This window comes from Dunckerocampus dactyliophorus, chromosome 9 (genome assembly GCF_027744805.1).
Source record: "Dunckerocampus dactyliophorus isolate RoL2022-P2 chromosome 9, RoL_Ddac_1.1, whole genome shotgun sequence".
Taxonomy (NCBI): Eukaryota; Metazoa; Chordata; class Actinopteri; order Syngnathiformes; family Syngnathidae; genus Dunckerocampus; species Dunckerocampus dactyliophorus.
This window is the reverse complement of record NC_072827.1, coordinates 2,085,915-2,112,434: the sequence shown is the minus strand read 5'-3', so window position 1 is coordinate 2,112,434 and position 26,520 is coordinate 2,085,915. Positions and strand designations below refer to the sequence as shown.

Here is a 26,520-nt window from a genome sequence, read left to right as displayed (position 1 = left end):
CACAATGTGCGTTCATACGCTGTGAAAAGAAAACATGCAAAATTGAACTTAAAAAAGTTCAGCGAATCCGTGAAAGGCGAACGGCGATGTAGCGAGGGAACACTGTATTTACATGGCTGGTGAAGGATTTCTTCTTCCAAACTGTACTTTTTAGTGCACTTTAAGCAGACTAACTAGGTTGTTGACTCTCACCTTGTCTGATCACGTCTTATATCCTGCAGGCCTGCGGGAGTCGCTCCTCCTGTCGGCCTTCTTCATGCTGCTGGGGGCGGTCCTACGCAGCATCCCGCTGTCAGACCCTCCTGTCCGTCGATGGTAAGGCTCCTCCTCCTCCTCCTCCTCCTCCTCCTCCTCCTTGTTGTGCCAATGTCTGTTGGTGCTCGGCGAGGTCATGCGCTTTTTCCCGTAATTGAATTCATGCTGCTCTGTGCACACGCTGTGAATTGTAATGGGGGCTGCGTGGGCTTTGTTTTGACTTATTCATCAGGCAGTTTGTCAAAATGATTAAAAGCCCATTGTTGTCATGACCTAGATGGCGTCAAGGGGGATGAGGCACCTGCGTGAATAATTCAAGTCCGAAGGTAGACGGTAATAAAGTGCTTTTTATTTTCAGTCGTTTAATAACAAAGCCGTTAAGGTGAATTTCTTAATATGTTCATTCAAATCAGCACCATAATTCTAAACAGACCTATCCTGAGTAAAGTCAATGACTAGAATTTACTTGTAGTACCACACTGAACGACATGTCATGAACAATGTCCACACAAAACATCTGAAACATTTTCTAGCTGATAGAGGTGTTTTGTTTTTTTAGACATACAAGCACTAATAAAAAAACAAGCGCCAAGGGAGGAAACAAGGTCAGCCACAGACAATGAGGCTAAGTTAACGTGGGTTTCACATGAATTCAATGATGCTGCACACTCTGGATGGGCACGATAACTCAGTTTCACCATTTTGGAGTCTCAAGAATTGCCTGCGCTATGCTCACTGGAACGTTGGTGTCATCAAGGCCATGAAAGCAGTGAAAGTAACCTACAATTGTAGATGTTAACACAGGTCTGCCGCCAGCAGAGGGTGCTGCTAATTCAGACCCACCTTGTAAAAGTCTCAACAGGAGGTTTGGTGCCAGACTCTATTTGGGAAACTGTCAAATAAGCAATTGTCTTGGAATGGAGTGAGGTTCATCACAGGCTGTCTATGTTAGTGCGTCAATAACTTGGACACCCTCCGAGTTTTCTTCATCTACTTGACAGCTGTCATGTTGTCACTCCAGGTCAGGTGCGGCAATCTTGCTTTCACCGCGGGCCACATCACAGTTGTGGTGTTTGCCCTCAGCTTTGCCTGAAATGTTTGCACAACCGGACAGTTAGAAGACGTTGGCCTCTCATCCGAGCATCCAAGCAGGCGTCATCGATTCATGCTCAAAGACTAAACAGGACAGCTCTAAAATGAGGGGATGGTGCAAGATCCGAGCATTTATTCTCTCACGTTGAGGCACGCCCCAACCAAGGCTGGTTCCACGCTTTCTTTCTTTCACTCCGGTGCAAAGCAACAATCGTTAAGATGCACCCACAGCCATTTGGTTGGAATGAGGAAGATGCCACCGAAAAGCCAAACATTTTGGGGGTGATCACCATCTGGATGCAGGAATTTTTTAAAATTGGATTCTTTAAAATTGTGAGATGTGACCATTTTCGCCGTTTGTTAATAAAACTCTACAAAATATCAAACACTGATGCAGATAATGGAATAATTCCGGATACTTTGATCCAGAACATGAAAAAAAATAGAAATAGGGGACCTTTGGAATTTTCATGAAAGGAAGACAACAAATGAAGCCATAAACATGCATCAAACACCATTATACAGTATATAGATAGCCAAGACACTGTGGAATCTGGATTGTGCCAACGGATTTGTTGTATCTTCAAAAGCTATGGAGCTACTGTAGATCCAGAAGAAAACCAATTTTTGTGAATAACTACTGAAGTAATATTGACATCATTATGAATCCACTTGCTAATGTATGTTTTCATGGTCAAGGAATCTAAATATGTAGATAAAAGAAATGTAGGTAGGACTAACATTTATGGTGTAAATCACAATATGGGGGGGAAATATGGCGCTTGGTGGAGTTCGGCGCTCTTCTGTGCTTTTCTATTTTTATTTTTATTTTAGTTTCAATTTTAGTTTAGTTTTATTTAATTGATTATTTTAATTTATGTTGAATTGATTCAATTTTTTAACAATGAAAATGTACTTAAATGTGTTTAGATTTATTATTTCAAAGTATTATCATTTTCATTTCATTTCAATTTCTCTTCAGGCATGAAATATCCATCTTGTCTGCATATCACAAAAATTACATTTAAACTAACATCTTCACCCTTCTTAATGCAGTCCAGTTATTCCTGGTGAAATAAATGTAATTATTTTTGAGAGAGCAGCTCAGACAGGTGGACGCAATAAAAAAAAAGATAAATAATAATAATTCCATTACTGCCCTGATCACTAGTTCAGACAAGGTGAGAAGGTCATTTCAATCGTCATGTGCTTTTAAAGATTTTAATGTCATATCCGGTATGAAGTGTTTCCTGCGGGCTCCGCAGCCTTGTCGTCAGAATTATCAATATTGGCAGATGGTTGTCTTGGATTGAATCACCCTATGAAGCCTTGTTGTTGATTAAACCAGTCAGTGTTGTTCGCCGTCTGTTTACTTCCTTGTCTCATGAGGCTGGGGGGGAGACGTCCGTCAGGGGATTGAAGCGCAAAAGTAACACCCATGCAGCTTAACAATCATTTTTTTTCATGGAAAAGGACCACACTTTGTCTTAACGTCACAAGATCCAGTTGCATTTTTTTTTGCATTGTATAATTGTTTTGGCACAGTTTTTGTCTTATTTTTTTCCCCCCAGTTTCCCTCTAGGGCAGGGGCGTCAATCTCGTTTTCACCGTGGGCCACATCGCAGTTCTGGTTATCCTCGGAGGGCCACTGTTTATCATTCTATTTTAGAAATGTGTTAATAATTAAGTATTACATACATTTTTCATTAATAACTAATAAAAAATTGTCATTTTAAATTGGATTTGACAACAAAAAAGTTTTTTTTGTCAATATTGACAACAAATACATTTAGCAAGAAAGATTGTCTTTTTGATTTAAAAAATATATATTTTCAAGTTGTTTTTGTTAGTAATATTAACTTTGTTTTTACTTGAATATATCATTTTATTATTTATTGTAAATGTAATGGTAAATGTTTATTAAATTATTGTATTTTTATATATTAAAAGTTTTACTTAAATATATTAAGTAAAAAAATATTAAATTAAAGCATACATAAAAATACAATAATATAAATATCATTTTACAATAAAAGTAAAATAATGAAAAATAAAGCTTAAAAAAGTAAGAACAAAATTAATATTAATAACAAAATTACAATATATATATATACACAAATATTTTTTAAAATAATATTAAAATAAGTGTCCTTTTGACATGCATTATTTCAAGGCTTTCGCGGGCCACATAAAATGACATGGCAGGCCAAATCCGGCCCCCGAGCCTTGATTTTGACACCTGTGCTCTAGGGAAAGGGAACTGAATAATTCTTTCATCGTTCATCTTCATGTTTGTTCTATTCGATTTCTACAATTCTACCAACAGTGTGAGAAAAGAAAACTTGAACTTTTCTTAGTTTTAGCATTTGTACATTTTCTGTCCACACTTTTCAGTCCTGTTATTAATGGCACTGCAAGGGGGGCTTTCTCTTTTTGGTTACACACATGCATCTCTGCATCTTGATGCTTTCGTTCCATCAACCAGCTTTGTCGTTTTATATGAAAAAATAGTACTCCTCCATACAGAGAACATTGGAAAAATAAAAAGTGTGTTGTTTTCAGTCTTAAAAATGACTGCATGTTTTCAAAAGCACCTCATACTATTGAAGCACAAAAACTATAACTGTAATGACTAGTGGCAGGATTTATTCATCTTGTAGGCCACATCCGGCCCGTCAAGCATTTGAATCCGGCCCACCGGTTGCTCCGAAAGTATTTAATTTAAACTGTTAAAATACAAGCTGGCAAAATGACTTGCGAGTAGTCAGTCAGTCAATCTGAGACAACCTTTTTGATGGTTTAAGTAGCTTTTCATATGCAGCGATCCAGACAACTACCTCACCCATGGTGCCAAACAAACACAAGTCAACAAATAATAACAAATAAACTCAACCTACCCACTGTATTTTCTGGGAAGTCAAAAAAAGAGGGACGTTGCTGGGTGTCAGGAGCGAAAGCTCAAGTTTGGCAGTCTCAACATGTTGTGTTCACATGTAGCTTAACAGAAACCGTGGGCGGTAATTAAGATCATTTGAAAAAGATGTAACGTAATTCAATGTTCCCTGATGAATCCATGTTTACCAGCTTGCTGTCGGCTACTCTGGTCTGCACAGCTCAAGGTCAAAGTATCCCAAGCCCTACCTGCTGATGCCCCGGCGCTCCATGGACGTGACATCTGCAAGTCAGCGTGAAGTAAAAGACAAGATAGTGTAACGAAAGACTGCAGATAAGCAAACACTGACACGCTACTGATTCATTAGCACGGTAATCGTAACGGGTCACGGGCGCCATGTAACGGATGAGTAGCATTGTGGGCAGATGCAGTGCACAGCGCCCCCAGTAGATGTCACTATTGCAGAGAGAGTAGTGTTAAGTGTGTTGCTGCTGCTGTGGCTGTGTATGGTGCCTCCAGTTCAAACGCCACATTGTGGTTCCCTGCTAGTCCCGGGCCGGTGCTGTGCTGTGAGGGAGGTGGGTCGGGCCTCCCGCAGAGACATGTTTGTTCCGCACGCTGTTTCATGTCTTGCTGGTTTCATGAAGTCCTCTCCAGGGGCCCAAATCATCTCTTTGGTCCTGAGGCTGAGCATCCTGTGCTGGGAATCAAAGGCAGAGTGAGAAGTCTTTTCTTTGAAGGATCTTTTTTTGTGTTTTGTTTGTTTGGAGGGGAAGCGCGTTTCGTTTCTCCTTACTTCCTCGTTGTTTTGATCCTATTGGATTCTGATTGCCCTCAGGACGTTTTTACATGGTGCTGGAGAAAATCCAGGCTAGTGCGACCATTTTACACACAGACATAATTCCTGACTGAAATTGTTGTAAATTGTACTAATCATTGTACTAATGTGACTAATGTAATTTGAAATAGAAGTACAGGAGTTTGAAGTCAGAACTTAAACCTAAATGAACGCACATCACTCACACTGTACACAGAACACGTGAAGGACCAATAAATTCAGTAATGAAAAGATTAAATCCAGAATTAAATGAAAGAGTAATGGAAAATAAGCATTGCAAGGGAGGGAGAGATGGCACATTGGGACGAGGACATCTCACTAATGAGACCACTACGCTGCTTATTCAAAGGTAACACCTTTATCCTTCATGATAGGCGCGGAAATTGAATGCCTAAGACAAAGCATGGGGCCAATGTTGGTTGGCAATTCACTTTTTGAGCATTTTACTGTGTCTAATTTCGCTTCCACGGTGGTGGCTTTCCTTTTCTTTGATGCACAGGCATCAGAAGAGTCTACCTCATGCTTTGGAGACTTAATGGGGAAAAAAAGTTAACAAAAAAGAACAAAAGTGACGTTGTCCTTCCTCACTGTAGCTGCACGTGGCTACGTAGTCTTCTGTTGCGTGCAGGTGACTATTTATCTTTTTTTTTGTAGTTTTAATAATTTATGGGGGTGCGTCATAACCATGAAACGTCGTAAAACGAGGACCGCCTGCATAGTAGGTCCACCAAACAGTAATTGTGGATCCTCCGAGCCTGACACTGGTCTCATCAATACCCATCCGTGCAATCATCAGCCGCGGCGGCCTCATTTAACAGCTCACCTCTGCGCTTCTCGCCCGGCCCTCCCCCCCATCAGCTGTCACTTTATGAGCACTTTTCTTGGCCACATCCATCTTTCCCCCATAAAGACACTTGGGCATAGACAGCTTTCACTGTCAATGATTCAACGCTCCACTCAAAGTTGCCTGGGGACGACGCAAACCCAACAATTTGTGACTTCGTAGATGCCCACTGGACACTTCATTAGGTACACGATCCAATGAGACCCGTTACAAGTGGAGTGCTGGATGATGATGTTTCACTCCAGTCCTGTAGGTGGCAGTAACGCACATTGCAAAGTGGATGCCTGTCCCACTTGACCACAATGCAAACAGCCAAAAGTGATCCACCTTAGCATTTGTGTCTTAGTATGATGTACAGCGGAGCCTTGGTTAGCACCATTAATCCGTTACAGAAGAGCCGACTCCGAGACGGACGCTAATCGATTACATTTTTCCCAAAAGAAATAAAGCAATCCAATTAATCCATTCCAGAAACCGATTTTTTTAGTTTTACAATTATAGTTTTACATGCAGAAAACAATTTGAAATGCATATAAGTACAAGTAAATGATGAAAGAAAGGGATAAATGAACATCTAAGGTCACTTGTACCTTCACTGAAGATGTGGCACGATGTGGCAGCGAGATCATCACCTTGTTGTCGAACACAACCTTCCTGTTTTGCCATGAGTTGTTTAGTGTTTCTCACCCCAACAGGCCAAAATGGAGCCACAGAAAGTTTCAAGTGGCAGCATTTTGATACAGAAAGTGAAAAACACGATTGAATTGAAGAAATAACTCAAAAACAGGAAGCTTGTGTTTAACAGGAAGGTGTTGATCTCGCTGCCACAACGTGTCTTCACGATCGATTGGATCCTAACAAGGACGCTTTGTGATTAAAAATACATTAAGAACACAGTTGGACTCACGCAGTGTCTTACTAACGTGACAAGACACGCGCCATATTGTATGCTAACCGGGAAATGTACGCAAATCGAGGCAAAATTGTGGCGTAAACTACCTGAAGTTCCACTGTATCGCTAAAGCACAGTTCATTAATCAATACCTTAGGTTGGACAAGTGTCCTTAGTTGTCCCAGAATCTTAATTCTTCATCCATTGTGGACAATTGTATGCTCCTAACTTTGTGGGAAGACACTTTTCTGTTCTTAGTGAACAAAGCAAGCTCCATAAAAGGCATGCTTGGAGGAGTTTGGGGTGGACGAAGTGTCCAGTGATCTCACACAGCCTTGTAGGAAGTCTCCCCAGAAGAGTAGAAGCTCTTATAGATGTCTTCACTTTTCACTTCCTGTAGTTCTATGCAGTGTTTTTTTACATTATTCAAATGTCTTTTTTTCACCTTCTTTGCTCTCTCAGGTTAATTCACGGAGGTCAACTTCTGAACGGTCTAGCCGGTCCGACCATGATGAGCGCCGGGCCCTTCTTGTCCACCACGTGGTTTGCTCCCGACCAGAGGGCCACCGCCACCGCCGTGGCCTCGCTCTTCTCCTACCTGGGCGGTGCTGCCGCCTTCGTCGTGGGACCTCTCATCGTACCCGCCCCCAATGGCACTCAGGCGGCGGGCACCACGGCGATGACGGCTGCTATGTTGGATGACACCATCCGAGAGAAGATCCAGCTGGTTTTGTATACAGGTACGAGCTGGCCGCCGCCAGCGATCAATAGCGCATCAGCTTAGCATCCCGTCCAGGTGTCGAGGGACAAATACAATCAGGTGAGGGAGGCGGAGGGAGCCATGAATTTTGGACAAAAAATTAGAAGCCAATTACATTCTGTACAAGCAGACCGCTGAGAAAAGAATAGATTGGCGAGAGTGTCATGCTTAAATGATTCAGAAAATTAAAAGCATGTAGAGAAGGCTGGAGCCGGTGTTTGAGCTAATGCTAACATCACTCACCAGTCCAACGTTTTAGATGTCATCACAAGGACGGTGGACACCAGCTGCTTTGTCTCAAACCGTCCCACCTTTTAGCCTGTGCCCTCAGTGGAACAGAACAAAATGTCTCCTACAATAAATAATGGAAGTAATCTGTTCCAGGGTCGAGCTGTGGCCATCATAAAAGCTTATTAACTGCCCAGGCAATGTGTTAAGTCACATTATTAACAGTCAATTGTAAAAAGAAGCGTCAAAGGTCATACATACATACATAATGCATGCATGAAACTGCTATCCAGCTGCAACATCAGCAACACAAAATTCATTTTTTTGCCGTTATTTTCTGCTTTTAAAGCAACAGCTTGTCTTTTTTCCTCATATTAGAGTAGAGCAAACATCGTCCTCCTGTGGTGCCATCTTTGTTTGGATTAGACCAACTGTTTCTTTGTCATTTCTGCTAAATCGTCAAGCAACTGGCCGTGTTCCGTTGCTATTTGAATGCATAACCGCTAAAACAATACCATCACACTGCACTCATATCCAACAAGCCCATATATTGGGGTTACCTTAATAACAACCGTAGTATTGTACAATACAGTTATACCACCACAATAATAACAGCCATATAGTGAATAATGAATACCTAGAAGTGAGCATTTCTAATAGATAGACATACGCAGGTGTGCCTAATGCTGTGGCCAGTTAGTATAGCAGGATGCAGTGGAGAAACAATCAGTAGCTCAGTGATTACAGGCTGACTTCTGTCCGTCAAAAAGTAGCGGCGAGATTGCTCGACTAGCTCCAGACGATCGGAGGTCAAAGTCATTTTCAGCTTGTTATTTCAAGAGTCCTGAATGTCCCTGAACGTCCCTGAATGTATGATTTGTGTGTGTTAATGACACGCTATCTCCTCTCTCTCGCGCATCATGGCACTCCTGCAGAGCTGGCTGCCATCGCTGCACTGTTTGCCGCCGTCCTCTTCTATTTCCCTTCACGGCCGCCGTTGCCCCCCAGCGTGGCCGCCGCCAGCCAGAGGCTCAGCTACAGGAGCAGCATCTGCAGACTGCTCAGGTAAGCACACATCTATGTCACAGCATAGGCTGCAGTGTGCAGGCCTGACCACTAGGTGGCGGCGTAACCTCAGATCACACTAAATCAGGGCTGTACAAAGTGCGGCTTAGGGGCCTTTTCTGGCCCACAACTAATTTTTTATTCTCAAAATGAAAATACACAAAAAAGGCAAAAAGAGGTGATGTAAGGAGAAAACGTGGAAATGTTGATGCCAAGACCACAAAACCGACATGCAGACTGTTTTTCTTTAAATATAGGGAACTTCTTTAAATATAGGGAACTTCTTAGCATATTGGATTGGTTTCAGCCTTTTTAACAAAATTAAAAATCTGAAACTGGCCGCTCCCGCATTCTTTGATTTTTCATTATGCGGCCCTCTGTGGAAATAATTGGGGCGCCCCCAACCCGTAAAATGTCAAAGAGTTGCAGTGGATTAACAAAACGTGTTTTTATGTTCAAATGTCATGCTAGTTTATCATTTGGCTTCTGGGGTAAAAATGATGCAGCCCTATGAATTCTGCCCAGCAACAAGTGATCCATCCAGGACTAAGAATTGGAGCAAATATTGTAGCTTTCCCTGCACTCACACTGCACTGCACTCATGCATACCCAAGCATGTTTAGCTAGCGCATCAGTTAGTGATACGACATTACTTCAACGTGATTATTTCAATTATATTAGTAAGTATTAGGGCTAACAAAAATGATCATAGTATTATGGGCAAATAGTATTTTATGAAAAAAAGCATTTAAAAAAATATGAAAATATCTGCATAAACCTAGATGGAAACGGTTAGGGGACTAATCAATCATCATATATTTGAATATAATATTTAAAAAACTGCTTAGATGATTGGAATATTACATTTTTTTCTTGCAGAATTATTACTTTATTCTTGTATTATTCTTTTTTTTTTTGGCGTGAGACTAAAACTTCTTCATTTACAGTTGTTCTTCACCACATTGCGGTTAGAATTCATGGCTTTGTGGTTTTCCAAACATATATTAATGGATAAATAGGTCTGTTTCGTGGTTGTTTACAGCCTATTCCTATTAGCAAAAAATTGCATTTTCAAGCATAATAATAGCTAAATAAACTAAAATACAAATGCAAGGCATTAAGAAGAGGCATTCGTATTGTGAATGTAGTATTCTACATTGGTCAGTAGGTGGCGGTAATTGTTGGGTGAGAAAAGCACCAGACTTGACTGCTGGAACAACAGGCTTTTATTGCAGGATAAATGATCCCAACAGGCAACATGATAATAACATGATGCCAATAATAATGAAAATAATAACATGGGCTACTGTTGCAGCCGTAACCCATGACAAGCTAAAACTCAACGCTGTACCCCTGACGAGCAAAAGTTTTATTTATGTCTTAAATGGCTTATGTTTTGTGTTTACGTCTCCTATATTGGGTAATACTAGGAATGCTCGGATTCAACGGAAAAGCATGTGATCGGCATATGCCAAAAAATGCCTTTCAACGCCGATCACAAAAGGCACTCCCCTGTGACTCGTACTATTGTAGCCTGCAGCGGTCGTTGTGTGCGGTGTAGTGTCTTGCTTGAATGTCTTGGCTAGCACCCCCCTCACCCTTTCCTTCACACTGTGCAGGCGTGCGGCTCCAACACAAAACAAACATGTCTGCCGTGTGAAATTATCTGCTATTTGTGAGAGTGGTGTAAAGTTTGGACCTTGCAACACATGACACGAAAATATCTCCCCGTGGTAGCACATTAAAAAGCTTTAATTTAATGCGGCATTTGAAGAACACACACTTGTCAGAGTATGGTGAGTTTTCGAGACTCAGTGTATGTCGCTGGGCAACACTGACAATCAGAAGCCTAAGCTAATAACCCAAAAAATAGCTTAATTCATCGACTAGATGAGCAGCCTTTTTCAGCGGTGTTCCGCCTACTGCGCTCTCGCTTTGAGCCCTGCCATGTGCTACCTGGAAGTCCTGCTTGAGCTCCATCTCTTGGAGTCTCAAGTCTCAAAAAATGCGTCTCATTCTCTGTAAGTTTCATGGCTGATATACATTCTCTTGGAAAAAGTCATTAAAATGTGTTTTTGTCTAAATTAATGTGTTTTATGGCACCTTTTTCAGCTCATCTAGCCCAGTGGTTCCCAAACTTTTTACAGTCGTGTACCCCTTCAGACATTTGATCTGAAGCCAAATACCCCATACTCCTGCACACTTAAAAAAACATTAACCTTTTTATCTTCATTAATATTGAACATAACTCAGTGGTTAATTAACACATTTTATAGTACTTCCAGGTCAAACATTTGTATTTCACATGGTCACATTTTGCATTTTCACAATGGCTATGCTTTAAGTCTGCATATGAATTTAATAACAACTTGTAGGGGAAAGTTTAACAATCGCGATAAAGCAGTATCCGAAGTACAAAAATACATGCAACCAACGATAAAGCCTAATTTTCAGGGGAATCGCAGTGACCATGCAATGTTTTCACCGCTGCGCTGTGCGGGGATTGGAAAACTTCTATAAATGAAATCTTCAAGATGAAACACAAAATAATCATCAAACATAGTTATTTGTCCATGTGATGCACACAGAGCAATGAACAACTTCATGCTGTGTCTCTTTCCTGCTCTGTTCTCCTTGCTGCGTGAGGTGTTCAGGCACACTTGTAATTGTGATTGATGAGTGCTAATTTTCATTTTTATTCACCTACCCCCTTGGACAACTGATGTACCCCTGGGGGTACGCGTACCCTACTTTGGGAACCTAGGGTCTAGCCAATAGCAGGGGTGCAGCCAAGAATTCTGCATACCATGAAAAAAAAAAACAAAAAACCATGTTGGGCACACACACACACACACACACACACACACACACACGACGCATTGCACTGATCATATATAAATTGAAACATCTACAGTTAATCAATGTGATCGGTATCGGCATCGTTATCGGCAGATTTCACTCATGGATGATCAGCATCGGAATCTGCAGCATAAAACCCTGATCGGAGCATCCCGAGGTAATACGACTGTAAAGATGACTATATGGGTTTAGAAGGCTCTAATAATGTTTAAAAATGTATTTAGATGATTGTAATGTATTGAAAATACATTTTCTATGCCATAACTATGAAAATATTCCATTTATGATGAAGGGATCCAGAAATTATCACAGGTGGGTCTGGAACCAATCAGCCGTGATAAAGGAGGGATGACTGTAAGTATCCAGGGAGGCAGTTACAATCTCGGGAGAAGCAATTGCATTGATTGCTACTCTGTGTGCCTGAGCTCATGTATGATCAAGAGTAATGTAGGATTCCTGCACAACGTCTAGTCAAGTGGTTGGCGCTCCCCTGTTTTATTTTCATAAAAGCACTTCACTGGTCTGGAACATCTTTGTCATGGCCCCGCCACAAAATCCGAAATGTCTGCTTCAGAGAAAGTAACTACTTGTCGCCGTTGAAGTGTATTGAATCTTAACGAAGCCTCTCGCCATCTGCTCGGCTCGCTATCTAAAAAACTTCAGCCCTCCCTCCAGATTAATTACCAAGCTATAATAACTTTCCATGTGGGTCACTTGTCAGTCCACTTTTAAGACACGGCTGACACATGTGGCTCAGCGGAGCGATGGCGGCATCATGAAAGTTTCAAGGCCTGCACTCGCTTTGGGAGGAGCTGAGAGGAAATGTTCTGACAAAGATGAAATCACACTTCACTACCAGCCAGCAGCGCCGTGCCGCGTTCCCCAACGTTTCCCGATCCGCGAGGAAACTGCTTTGCCGGAGGAACGAGTCTGCTTCTGGGCTCGCGGCGGCGGCCATGAATCAAAGCTCTGGAGACGTGGGATGCCAGCCGGAGGAGCTTGGCCCGCTGTTTGGAGGAAGAAATACTTTCACTGCAGGGCCAGTGGGCTCAGCCTCCTTTAGAGAGACGGCCAAGTGATTCTCACCTTTCAAATAGTTTTGGACAGACGCGCACAAAGATAGGCCAACTTATCCAGGCCATCCAGCTGAAGCGGATGCTGGCCCACTGGTGATAGGCAGCCTTCCAGCGAGCGTTTTATCTTCGGCCGACAGCATCAAGCCTCAGCTTTTCCAGGACCCAGGCATGCACTCTGGTGTGTAAATACACCAGGAAACAAAAAAGGATGCTGCAGCTACACTAAATCTGTACTTCGCCTTTACAAGAATCTTTTCCACAGTGGCTGTTTGTAATGTGATGTACCTTCCACAGTTCAATTCTGCATGGAAAGAGATAATAATGCTCAGTTTTGATTGACACTATCAGAGGTTTTCATTCAATAGTATGTAGGGCAGAGGTGTCCAAACTTTTTCCACCGAGGGTCACATACTGAAAAATGAAAGGATGCAAGAGCCACTTGGATATTTTGTAAAGTACATGGAGATATGCTGAGACGTTTTATATATTTCAAGAAAATAGCTGCATCTCAGCTCTGTGATAGAAGTGAAAAAGCCCGTTATTAGTACGAACTTTGCTCTATTCTCTTTTCATCCCCATTTTTACTTGTGTTTTGTGCATTTTCCAAATATTTCAACCTTCTCAAATAATCATTGTAAACATTTTAAAATTTCAGATGTTTTTTTTTCCATTTCTGCTGTTGCTTTTTAAAATATATATCTACAGTCAAACCTGTCTTATGTCTTAGTGGCCACCTTTATAGAACGGCCACCTGCCTATAGCGGCCACTGAAAAATCCCCCGCAGCAAATGTACATGTTATAGACCCTGTGTATAGCAGTCACCTGTCCAACGCGGCCAGCGGCCACCCATTTTGTCTCCCTTGGTCAATATCTGACCGCATTTAGCGGCCAAATTACCGACTCAAGTAGAAGCTTCATGCACGAAAAAGTTTCGTTTTTCAATCAATGAAGCCGTCGTGTGTAGACTTTAATTACTGAGTCCTAGCTCAGTCACAATCATTCACAAGATCCACACAAACTGTCAGTTGTTCCACATAAAAAAGCCGTCTTCTTTTGAGCTTGCTATTTCCTGGTCAAACATGTAACTTTAAGAGCATTTGCACCAAAACATTACCGCAAAGTAGGCTGGGAACAGGACGTGCTCCCAGCGACGCTACAATAAAAAAAAAAACATACGCTAGCATGCATGCGGCAGCGGGAGCAAAACTGAGTTGGGTTGTACTTAATTGAAGTATTTTAGAATGTACTCACGTTATTTTTCATCAATTCTCATCCACAAATCCATCAAAGTCCTCATCTTCTGTATTCAACACAAACAAAGCCGTCTTCTTTTCCGTTCGCTACTAGTCTGTTAACTTGTCAGTGTTATTCAGCTCCGAAGCAAAGAAGGAAACTTCTCCTGTTGCTTCTGCCAACTTTATTTATTGAACGCGGCCACCAGACAGCAGCTCAGAACACACACACATCTCTCAGCATCGTCTCGCCTTCCTGCTTGCCCACAAGGCAAAGGTTAAACAAGCCCCACTACATAGCTGTCCAGCCAATGCCTGTAAGAAATGACACCGTTTATTTCCTGGTGTGCACTGGTCAATACTGTAATGCCGCTTGTTGTGGGGAAGGAGAGACTCACGTCGCCAATGCACTTTAATGGCTTTATTAACAGCGGAGAACACTGCAGGACTTTACATCCACGCCAACATAAACACACTTCCCAACTCTCTCCAAACTCACAGCTAGCACTGAGCCTAGCTCTCCTGCTCGGGACGCCCACCGTCACTTCCCGTCACTTCCCGTCACTTCCTGATGAACTAAAACTGTAATGACACTCTGCCGTATAAAAAGTAAAATATTAAAAACAAGCGTAAGACATTACTAGCACAGCTTTGTTCTGTGGGTGGTGGATATATTCTGTCAGTTATTATTAAGCCTCTAGCTTCCTTTTAGTAAGTAAAAACCTTGGCTATGATTGCACTACATTGTCATGTAGACCTACAAAGTACACTTGGAAGAACAAGAGGTGAATAAATGTATTGCAACTGATGTGAAACTGATGAGGGGTAGGATTAAATAAGCTTTGCTTCTTCCTACTCCTTTTTGGACATGCAAAATTGTGAATTGTACTATGTGATGTGCTACTGTTTGACTCATGTTCAGGATTAAAACCATGAATCATGAACCATGATAATAACAAGCCTAGTAGTGCTGTACAACTTTTATCCGCAGTCCGCAGTGCCCTCTACTGGTCAACATTCTTATTATTTTTTTCCCCTTTTTTTTCCCTCTACTGGTCAACATTCAAACTGGACGCCAACCTGTCTATAGAGGCCACCTGTCTATAGCGGCCACTTTTGCAGACTCCCTCTATAGACAAGTTTGACTGTATTTCAACTTTATTCTTGTAAATTTTCTTCTCTGAATATTCTGACTTTATTCCCATGATAGTGTAACTTTTTCACCCAATCCAACCTAATTGTCAAAAATCTTCCAAAACTGACAACTTCATTTTGTGTTGTTTTGTTTCTCATAATATTACAATTAAAAAAAAAAAACCTTTTTTCTTTAAGTTACATTAGTTTTTATCACAATAGTATGAGTTTATTATTGTAAAATTGTTCCTTTTTCTTTTTAGAATATGACTTTTTCCTCTTAATATTTTAACTTTGTTCTCTTAAAATGACAGCAACCATGCTGTTTCATACTTCTCCGACGGCAGAGGCCCTAAAACCCAACCCTGTGGGACGCCACACATCTGAATTTCAGTCACCGGGTGTTTTTAAAAGCTCTCTCAGCCTTGCATGTCATAGTTAACCCAATTTGAGAGTATTTGAGAGACCAGAAGGTGTTTGAGTTTGTCATTTATGCGGTTGGTGATTCAGAACGACATTAAGACCAAGAGTTCTGGACACGAAGCAGATGCTAAATGAATGCCTCTTTGAGAATGTCAATTCAAACTGAGCATTTTGATCTTCTTAATAGCAGCTTGGTTTCCCTGCTACAAGGCGTGGGGTAGTGGCTATTTGTTTGGTTATTTGGTTGTGGAGATGATGAATGGATGACTGGCTAGATGGATGGACGGCCTCCACTATGAACAGTTGTCAGTCCGCCTGACACCCAAAGCTGCAGGCGTTGGCGAAATGAAGGTCCGAGCTGCCGCTTAATGATCCTCTTCTGATGATGAGCGCTTCCAGCTGCTCGCATCTGCAGCGTCTAATTACGCGACCAAATGTCTCAATGGGGTGGCTTGAAGTTATCATCCATCCATTCATTTTCTACGCTGCTTCTCCTCATTAGGGTCGCGGGGTATGCTGGAGCCTATCCCAGCTGACTTTGGGCAAGAGGCGGGGGACACCCTGGACTGGTCGCCAGCCAAAAGTTATTGTTTTATTTTAATTAAAATAAATAGCCCCAAGCTAAACGATTGATGAGCTTCCCCGTCCCAGTGGTAATCACTTTAGCTTTGAACCTAGTCATGGTGGTGATGCATCGGTGGGCTCAGGCAAGGACAAATGCCACTTAGCTGATGGCAACACCAACTTTGAGGCTTCATGGGAAAATACATGCCCTCGTTTCTTTAGCTGGTGGCTACCTAGCATCTGTTTTTTTTTAATCTAAATGAGAACCAAGACATGAAGGAGGGTTGGCAGAGGGTTAAGTGCACAAGTATTGATTTTCATCCATAGCGGCAAGGTTAATAAAAAGTGAAGCTGCTGCTCCATCACGATGCTTTTATGACAGACGAGGAGTCAAAGCCTTCTGTCTCGTAGGCTAGAGAGTGTGTCAGGGAAGGCTGTGTGTTTCTTTACAGTGCTGGTTAGTTGTTAGCTGAGGAAGTGCGTGTTTGAAGTTTTGTGTGTGGATCTCCAGGAGGCCCCCAGTGTTCTCCAGATGTCCGCGTGTGAAACTCCACAGGATGCCGCCAGGCATGACAATGAAGCAGGCAAGCGAAAAGGCGGAACCCACCTTCCCCGCCTCGCCTCGTTTGTCTGAGGCCTTATTATTCCTCACTTGGAGCATAGGAGGTCGCCCTCGTTTAAATCAACCCACCACATGATCGGGCGAAGGCGGCTGCAAGTGATTATAATTGCTTCGTTTGTGATTGTGTGCACTTAAAGAGGTGAGGTGTGTTTGTTTAGGGGTGTACCGGTTCCAGCTTGTAGTCCCCGTTCCCCGTCACCACAGAACAATGGCGGCACACTGCTTTCATCTTGTCCACTTGTCTTTGTCTGTTTACGTGTTTCACCGGGAAGGCCCAAGTGCTCCCAATCCACGGAAGAGGGTTTTCAAGCTCCGGCTTTTCCTTAGCACTGTCCCGAGCCATGACTTCCGCTGGACTGGGCTGTATTTGTTTACCCAGTAGACACTTGACGCAAGGCAGTTACACTTCCTGTCCCTCACTTTTGAATTCGGTGTAACACTGTACCAATTACAATTACAATTTCAAATACATATACGCATACGGAGATTCCTAGTTTGTGTGCAGCCTCTCACACAATGTAATTGCAATGGTGCTGCTACAATGCCCGCCAGCAAAAAATGTGTTGCCTAAAGCTGTTTACCTCAGCTGGGACACACGCCTCGTTTTGATGTCTTGTTTGTAGACTCCATGATGACCCCCATTGGCTGCCACGCGTTCATCACGTATGCGTGGGACGTATCCAGCACAAGCATGTTGACGTTCTGCTGTCAACATCTTCACAAAGCAGAGGCGGCAAGCGTTATTTTAACGTCATTCACGGCATCCTAGTGTGTGTTTGTTGGCAGGATTATTCAAAAATGACTGAACAGAGTTCCATAAGGCTTCACTTTGTTCGTATAAAATTGCACAGCCCAGAAAACATTTCACACTGATTAACGTTTTTCTCTTCATTCAGCCCCCAAAACTATGCATTGTTCTTCCCTGTAGATCATAATCTTTCTTGCTGCAAGTAGATTTGGCGCTAGATATTGGCCCTCGCTCAGAAACACATAACGGGGCTGCCTGTGAATGTAGCTTGCCCTTCCAACTCCGTACAGTAGAAGCCATCGTAACAGCTTCATATGCAGCTGATGGGCCAGAGAATAAGAAGACGGATCGAGGGATCAGTGTAGCCAACTTAGCGACTTTGTCACTTTTCAAAAAGAGCGACTTGCGGAAAAAAATCTAGCGACTTTTTACGGTCTTAATGGACATAAAAGAACGTATTGCTCGTCTCAACGAGCAGCGGGTCTTGCTGTGAGCCCCCCCCTCTATTCAAAAGCACTCACAGGTGGCTCCGTCTTGCCAGTGACATAACATAAAATAGAAAAAGAAGCGACAGAAGAAAGTTCATCTTGTATTTTATGTTTTTTACTCACTTTTTGTCTCCCCCACGGCGACCATAAAAATGACATAAGCACACGGCATGGCCAGTTGTACACATTAGATGATGACATTATCATACAATTGTAGACCATGTCTTTTCATACATTATGTCATTCTACATGTCATGTCACAAGATTTTTCGTTCAGAAAAAAATGTCCTGTAGGAACTAGGCCTGGGACGATAATAAATTAATCAACCACACAATAAATGAAAATGAACTTGATCATTTTGCCTGCCTCAGTATGTTGCCATGTGCATGTGTGTCTGTTTTCCTCATCTTTCGCCTACAAACAGGTAGGAAGAGAGTTCACTCTGTGCATTGTTTGTTCCATAGAATAATGGCATGAACGGAGTAAGCCCTTTTGTCAGTCATACAGTCTCTTTGTCTCGGTGGGTGGAGGCGGGGCCGCTGTACTGTATACCCAGAATACTGTAGCGTAGTAGAAATTAAATGAGTAGATCGCAATATATTGTCATATTTTTTATATTTTGTAGTTTTTCTTAAAAGTAAAGATCTCGTCTGATCTCGTTCTCATAGCTCCAATCTTGTGTTTGATCTCATCTCATGTGCTATACAGTACATCATGTCATTCAGGATGTGTGGCACAGGGAAGCTCATGAGCAAAATAACAGTGATGTCATATGTTTGCCAAAAGAGCATAGTATCCCTGTAGTGCTCGCAGCCACGAGAGGGCGCTGTCTTTGTTTCATATCATTCCTGCTTGTACAGAGAGGTGTTTATAGCTAACAAATGACCAGACTGCAGAGTCGTAGGCTCACATTTTTTTCAGGGCGCATTATTCAAATGAGATTATACCGTAAACGTACTTTTGTTGTTGTTGCTGTCCCCTCTACTTTAGTAACCTGCGGTTTGTGATGATAGCGTTGGCCTATGCTGTCCCCACTGGAGTGATTGCTGGCTGGGCGGGAGTCCTTGACATGATCCTGACACCAGCCAAAGTCAGCCAGGTACACACACACACACACACACACACACACACACACACGCACGGACAGAAGGCACTGTGTACACAATGATAAGTCAAGTATTCTTGTTAAACAACTGCAGTGCTCTCTTGTGTCAGTCCTCACAGTTAATAAAAGCTCAAAGCTTAGTAGTACAGAACATACTAGTCACATACTTGTAGTTGACTGAATGAAAAAGTAAGTGTACTTCATGTCTTTTTTGGTAACTCTTGCTGCTAGAACACATTTCATCTTAGTTTTACCTCCTCAGAGTACAATTTGCAGCCAGGTATTTGGAGCAGCTGGTCTTTTGTGTCTGCATGACAATGAGGCGACAGAGGAGCGTTTCATTTGTCGTGCATGAATTTCACATTTGGGGAAAAAACACAGGCAATCTCAGCTGTGTGTGAGGTTTGATAAGACGTCACAATCAGAATCACTAATAAGTGTGAAAATCAGGTGAAGGTTTGTTGTGTTATCTCTTCCCTAGCCTACATTTGCAACTTTTCATGTTTCAAATGTACCTACCGTATGTGTCCTACATGAAGTGGAAGTGCCATATCGTGAGGTTGGTCTGTTTTTAACTTACCCTGTTTTCATTTTTATGCCACGCCTAAATCTTGTGAATTGTCGGGTACGAGAACTTTACGAGAGTTCCATGAGATCTTGTGTATTTCTCACATCTCAACTCTGGGAAATTCGTGTGTGGCAACTTGCCGAGTGTCTTCTTGTTTTTCTTGAAAATGGCAGCCAGAAAGTCTTGTTTTGTGTGGAAGAATTGCGTGCGTATACCGAAGTAAGGCGGCATTAGGACCATTTTATGTTTTCTGGGCGCTAAAGACCTACCTCACGGTTGCTACTCCTGCTCCTTCATGGACAGTTTGACACCAGAGTCCCCAATATTCGTCCAATTATATCCAATATCCAGTTCTTCTCTATAGTTTTCTGACAACCGTGAGGGGGCGTGTCTCCATGCATCTCTGAGCAGTGGCGGGGCATGGGGCAGGGGAGCTGGACCTGACACTTGACCCCTGGCCAATCGCAACAAAGTAGAGCGTTTTGGCCAAGAGGAGATGAATGCAGATTTACCTGATATACAACCTGAGATTTATGGAGTATTTTATTTAAATAAACGTCCTTTAGCACCTCACTGGGATCCAATATCATTTTAAAAGCCCCTGAAATTGTGATTGATTTCACATTTAAACTCCTAATGACTACATCAGGGGTGTACAGGCTTTTTCATACTCTGAGGGCCGCATCCTGAAAAATCAAAGGATGCGGGGGCCACTTATATTTGATATGTTTTTAAACCAACCCAACAAGTTATATATAGCTAAGGAGTTATATACAGTCATCCCTCACCACTTCGTGGTTCAAACATCGCACCCCCACTCTAGCACGGTTTTTCAAAAATTTATAAATGATTGCTGTTTTGGGGTTGACTGCGGCCTATTTTTAATTATTAATGATGTGAAACATCATTTGTTGATTGTGATTGGTTAATTAGGAGCTAAGCATTAACCAGCAGTGCTGACATCATCCAATTGATGAGTTTTTATTCATTCAGAGACAGTCTGAAGGGGTTTTAAATAACATTGATTAAATGTTGTACTCTACGCTGGCCACTGGGTGTCACTAGTAACACACGCACCAGGCTTGATTGCCGGCACAACAGGCTTTTATTGCAGGTTTGAATTATCTCACAACAGGCACAATAAAACATCATAATAATAACAAAGGGTACTGTTGTGGTTGTAATCCAGCTAAAACATAACTCTGAACCCCCAACGTCACTCCCTGTCCACACGTCGGGAAGACATTTATTGAAGCACACAAGCACGAGCCTTATTTGTGTCTGAAACGGCATATTTTCTCTGATTATGTCTACTATACTGGTAGTACGATTGTAAAGGTAACTATAGGGGTGTTATAGAGGGCTGTAATAATATTAAAATATCAAATTTAGAAGGCTGTAAACAGGTTTTCTATACTCTTAACTATGAAAATATTTGATTTATAAAGGAATTATACTTCACAGAAATTCACTTATCACGGTCAAGTGTGGAACCAATTAACTGCAATAAATGAGGGATTATTATATATTTAAAGCTTTCTGTTATAAGTCACAGAGCATATTTCTTACTCATTTGTCCATTTTTGCTGTTCTTTTTTTTTTTAATTACAAATATTTCGACTTTGTTCTTGTAACTTTTTTCTTTGAATATTATGGCTTTTTTGCCTTTATTCTCATAATTTTATAATTCATTTTCCCAACCTTATTTTCTAAAAACTGCGACCTTATTGTTTTCTCATAACATTGCAACTTTAAAATAAAAAGTATTTTTTTTTTCAAACATTTCAACTTCAACTTAACATTATTCTCGTAATATTACGACTTTTTTCTCGTAAGACTGCAACTTCTTTCTCTGAACAGGATGACTTTATGATTGTGTCTCTTTTTTTTTACCTCTTTTGTTGTTTTATCATTTTTTCTTGATTTTTACAAAAATAGTTTAATTAATTTTTTTTTAGAATGGGCTGAGGGAAGGCAATAAAAAGACAAAAAAAATGCCACAGGCCACACTTTGGACACCCCTGGACACCTACATGATGATTTGTGTGATATACGCGTACGTCCAAAATCACTGCATAAAAAGATGCTAGTGTTGAGGCGTTCATACAAAATAATTTAGCTCCATAAAGTCCTCATGGACGTGAACTAGGACAAGCATGTCATTTTTCTGTTGTGCTGCTGCGTCGCTGTCATTTCTTATTTGGTGTGACAGTTTTTTTCTGCTCCTTTTAAAATATGCGGAAAATGCCTCGGGCCATCGCACAAAAGCACCAAGAGCAATTTCAGACTATTTTCTTCTTGGTCTCCCGATGCTTCCCAGTAATTTGTGCATTCTGCTGCAGATGGGTGCTGGCTAGCAGGTGTGCCAACAAACAGATGTTAATCATTGTAACACTGCCGCAAAGCCACAGTGAAACCACGTGGCTCTCACAGCGGAGTCCTGCTGCTCACGTCCAAAGATGCCCCGTCGGTGCTCACATGCGGTGTCACGCACTCCAGCTTTGTTTTATTTCCTTTCTGTCCAAACGGGTGGCGGCGGTTTAGCTTTTTTTTTTTTTTTTTACTTGCTCCTCATATTAGTTTCTCTTTTCGATTACGCTGGGCCAGCCTCACAGTAGCAAAGTACATTTAGAAATCCTGAAGGTACGATTTGTGGAAGCATTAAAAACACAAAGTGTTCTTTTTCCACAAAGCTGAGAAGGAACAGAACGATCTGTCGTGAAAAATGAACTGTTCCTTTCTGCTTTTGAGTAAGATGTTGTTGCACTTACACTAAAAACATTATAACGATGATGATAATGATGATTTCCTTTTGTTTTTGCTAACAAATAAGAATGGGATGGGGCCTCAAACCCAACCACACCCAAAAATGCCACTTTTTTGATTTCCTGATGTTTTTCCCACGTCTAGACTTGATGTATAGTGAGTCACATTATGTAGAATGGCATGATGTGTATAGTAAGACACAGTAGTGTTTCCCACAGGACCGCAATTTGTCTGTGGCATTGGGTTGCGGAGGGTGGGGGTAGATGACCTTGCCGTCTGATTTATATAATTGGCCAGGACTCAAAACTCTGGCCAGAGTGGAGATTTTCAAAAATGTTGTATGTTTGTGTGTGGACAGGTAAAACTGAGCTTTTTGCTTTGTGCCAAAAGAAATGTTTAAAAAACAATACCTCATGTTTTTAAACCTTATTTGACTGAATGGGAATCTATAGGCTTATGCGTGTGGTATTCATGTCATGCAGCCTGTGTGTATGTAGTCGTGTGTGTATGTGCTTCATGACACACACGGGTGATTAAAAAAAAAAATAATAATAATCTACACGTCATAGTATGTCCAATATATATCTGTGTTGATAAACAGATGCGCTATACAGCAATGTGCGTATAAAGTGTGTTAAGAAGCAGTGACGATCTGATGTACAGAGTTGTAACAACAAGCTACACTGACAGTTCCGTTTTAATGTTTTTGTGAGCGAGGGCGGTAGCGCAGGTAGTGCCAAATCTAAAAAAAAACAAACAAAAACGGTAGCGTCAAATCTATCTGTGGCGATCCACATTTAATTGTGGCGTACCACCACACATAAATGAATATATGGCAAACACTGCGAGAATGACATAGTAAGACATAAAATGACATGTATACACATTTTGTACAAGACACACGCTGTAGATTTAATTAATAAAACTCCATCAGGAGTTTGCCTACAGCCACAGCTGTTGATGCCAGTGTTTTCTGAACAGGCGCTCATTTAGAGACCCCGGGCAATTATTTTCTCATGTAGACCATTTACCCGACGACTTTAGGTTCATTGAATAGTTAACTGGAACATTTACGGCAGATGTCCCCACAAGTGCACACACTGATTGGCTGACTTGACGCACTGATCGCTATAATTTCTCTCCTCTCTTCATCCTCCTCTTCCTCTCAGGTGGATGCAGGCTGGATTGGTTTCTGGTCCACGGTGGGCGGATGTGTGTTCGGGGTGGCCATGGCCAGGTAACTATTGTTCTTCCTTCAAGGTGAAGTGTGACAGGGGTCAAATGAAATGTAATTGATTGTGATTATGTGGATAATACCTCCATTCTCAGCGAAGGCCTGATGGACCTGAGATGGACACTGAGATGCATTCGAGGGGTTTTAGCGGGGTCTTCAGGCTTAATAGTGAAATAATGACGCCCCTGCAAGTGGAACAATAAGATCAGGAAGTTGTGGAGGTGTCATTTCCACTGTGGAGAAAGTAAATCATCTTTGTAAGTGAAGTATGTGATGTGCAGGCAGATTGTGACACACATGCTAATGCAGCCCCACCCCCACCCAGCCCCCAACACTTCATCTGCATTGACGGATGGGCGGCTGCGGCATGACCACAAAATGTGGACTCTGCAAAAGGATTCTTTGGCGCTGGTGGCAGATAAACGTTCATCGCAGCCTGATCAGCATTTTCTTGGCACCTTTTCTTAGAAACACGATTGGGGAAATGACCACAGCATCCAAACACCCCCAACCCTCCGTCCAGAGCTTCAGCTCAGAAGGAAGTCTACTTTGGTCCAGGTTTTGACCCACTCGCAACCCCTCTCTGTCCCCAGCAGGAGGTTCCATGCGGTGTCATGATGTGTTGATCAGAGGTGTCAGTAAGCGGTCTCTCTCAATTGCTTTGTGTTGATGCTTTTTCATTTTCTCCTGCAAAGCTACATTTCCTGGGGGAGGTCAGCATTCATCACTGCCAAAAGAAGGAGAAGAAAACAAAAGAAGAAAACACTGGCGGCTAGCAAACATTTCATTCTTTCTAGCAGACAGTTGCGAAACATTGATGTGGGCGGCCCACTCTTTAGCCCACTGCCAGCCTACAAACATTGTAGCTGTTGTTAATTCTGCCGCCCAGACAGAAGCTGATTGGACGAAAGGCTGGCAAGAATACCTAACGAGCAGCCGTCGTTAAATGCCAATTAGGAGGCATTGTGTGAGCCTCAGACGGGCGCCTCAATGAAGTGATGGAGAGCAAACACACCGAACAAATAAGATGTGGCTAATTTGTTTTGCTTGCAAACTGTGATTGCTGCTTGTCATCATTTTGAAGCTGCCATTGTCGTATTTGCTGCAGACGCACGAAAAGCCACAAACGCACGTATGCACTACATAGTAGATACTTTGTTGTATGGACTATGGAGTATGGACTACATAGTATGCATATGTAGTGATTATGGCATGTTACTGCTGCAATTTGTAGTATACACTGCATGGTGGGTACTTTGTTGTATGCACTACATAGTAGGCATTTTTGTTGTATGGACTATGGAGTATGCACTACATAGTATCCATATGTAGTGATTATGAGATGTTGCACTATGTAGTATGCACTATATAGTGGACACGTATGTACTATGTAGTATGCAGTTATAGTGATTGTGGGAAGTTAGCAGTGCACTACATAGTAGGCACTTTGTTATATGTACTATGTAGTATACACACTTTATGTGTACTGTGTAGTATACACCACGTATTAGCCACTGTGTAGTATGCAAACGTAATTCTGGAAAGTTGGCACTGCACTTTGTAGTACACACTGTAGAATGTACTTTGCAGGATGTACTACGTAATAGGCGACTTGTTATATGTACTATGTGGTGGTGTTTAGTACGCACTACATAGTACATACTTGGTAGTATGCAGATGTTGGGACTATTTGAAGATAGCACTGCACTTTGTAGCACAAACTACATAGTATGCACTTTGTAGTACGCACTATGTATTACACGCTACATAGTAGTCACTATGCAGTATGCACTTTGTAGTATGTACTACATAGCACACACGTTGTAGTATGCAGATGTCGTGATTATGGGAAGTTGATACTGCGTGTCAAAGATGATGAGGGGTAGGATTAAATAAACTTTGCTTCTTCCTACTCCTTTTTGGACATGCGGAATTGTGAATTGTGTTATGTGATGTGCTCCTGTGTGTGTGTGTGTGTGTGTGTGTGTGTGTGTGTGTGTGTGTGTGTGTGTGTGTGTGTGTGTGTGTGTGTGTGTGTAATTTGTGTGCATGTTTGAGATGAATTGAATCATCAGCATTGCCATTCTCTGTCAGGTGCTACCTTCACTAAATCCTATTGTAATCTCCCCCTTGATTAAAACTTGTCTCTCTTTGGTCAGATAATGAATGTTTCATCATAAATACAGCGCAACCTCAGTTGGTGTACCCCCCGATTAGCATATTTTTTGGTTTACATAGAAAATGTAAGCCAAAATTTTGGCTTTTTTTTTGGTACATTTTCTAGTAGGTGTACAATATTATAACTTTTTCCCCAACCTAATTAAATTAGTTTTGTTTTGTTTTTCATTTCAATATTACAACTTAATAATGTAATAATAATATATATTTTTTTTAATATTTCAACCCTGCTACTAAAATGACATTGTTTCCTTATAATGTTACGAGTTTATTCTCTTAATATTTGACTTTATTTACGAAAAATTACAGCTTTTTTTCCATTTCTGCTGGGGTTTTTTGTTTGTTTTGGTTTTTCTTTTTATTTTATTTTATGGCTCCACCTCATTCGGAATGGTGGTTTGAGGTTTAATTTGGACCCTGTGTTCAGCAGGTTACTGAGACCAAAACCCACAGCTCTTAGTCTTGCAAATGAGGTGAAGCCAGGGCCGAGCCAGAACAATAGATGCTAACGAGCCAGTATCAGAGTCGTTCATACCCAATTCAGGGAGCGACACTTCCCTTTTATCAGAGGTGCTAATGGCAGGAGAGGATTAGACCACAACTCCGCCCAGGCTTAGTGTAAGGAACCAATAGGAGGAGGGTGTTGGCACACCA

At 41.7% G+C, this 26,520-nt stretch overlaps 1 protein-coding gene across 1 annotated transcript in view; it reads left to right on the top strand.

The window, feature by feature from the left end:
• slc49a4 (solute carrier family 49 member 4) overlaps positions 1–26,520 on the top strand; it is a 46,010-nt gene that overhangs the window by 6,012 nt on the left and 13,478 nt on the right. Inside the window, exons 2-6 of the mRNA XM_054786380.1 lie at positions 222–315; positions 7,277–7,554; positions 8,738–8,867; positions 19,006–19,114; positions 23,624–23,691. Of these exons, the coding sequence (XP_054642355.1) occupies positions 222–315; positions 7,277–7,554; positions 8,738–8,867; positions 19,006–19,114; positions 23,624–23,691 (679 nt within the window). The remainder of the gene's footprint in view (positions 1–221; positions 316–7,276; positions 7,555–8,737; positions 8,868–19,005; positions 19,115–23,623; positions 23,692–26,520) is intronic.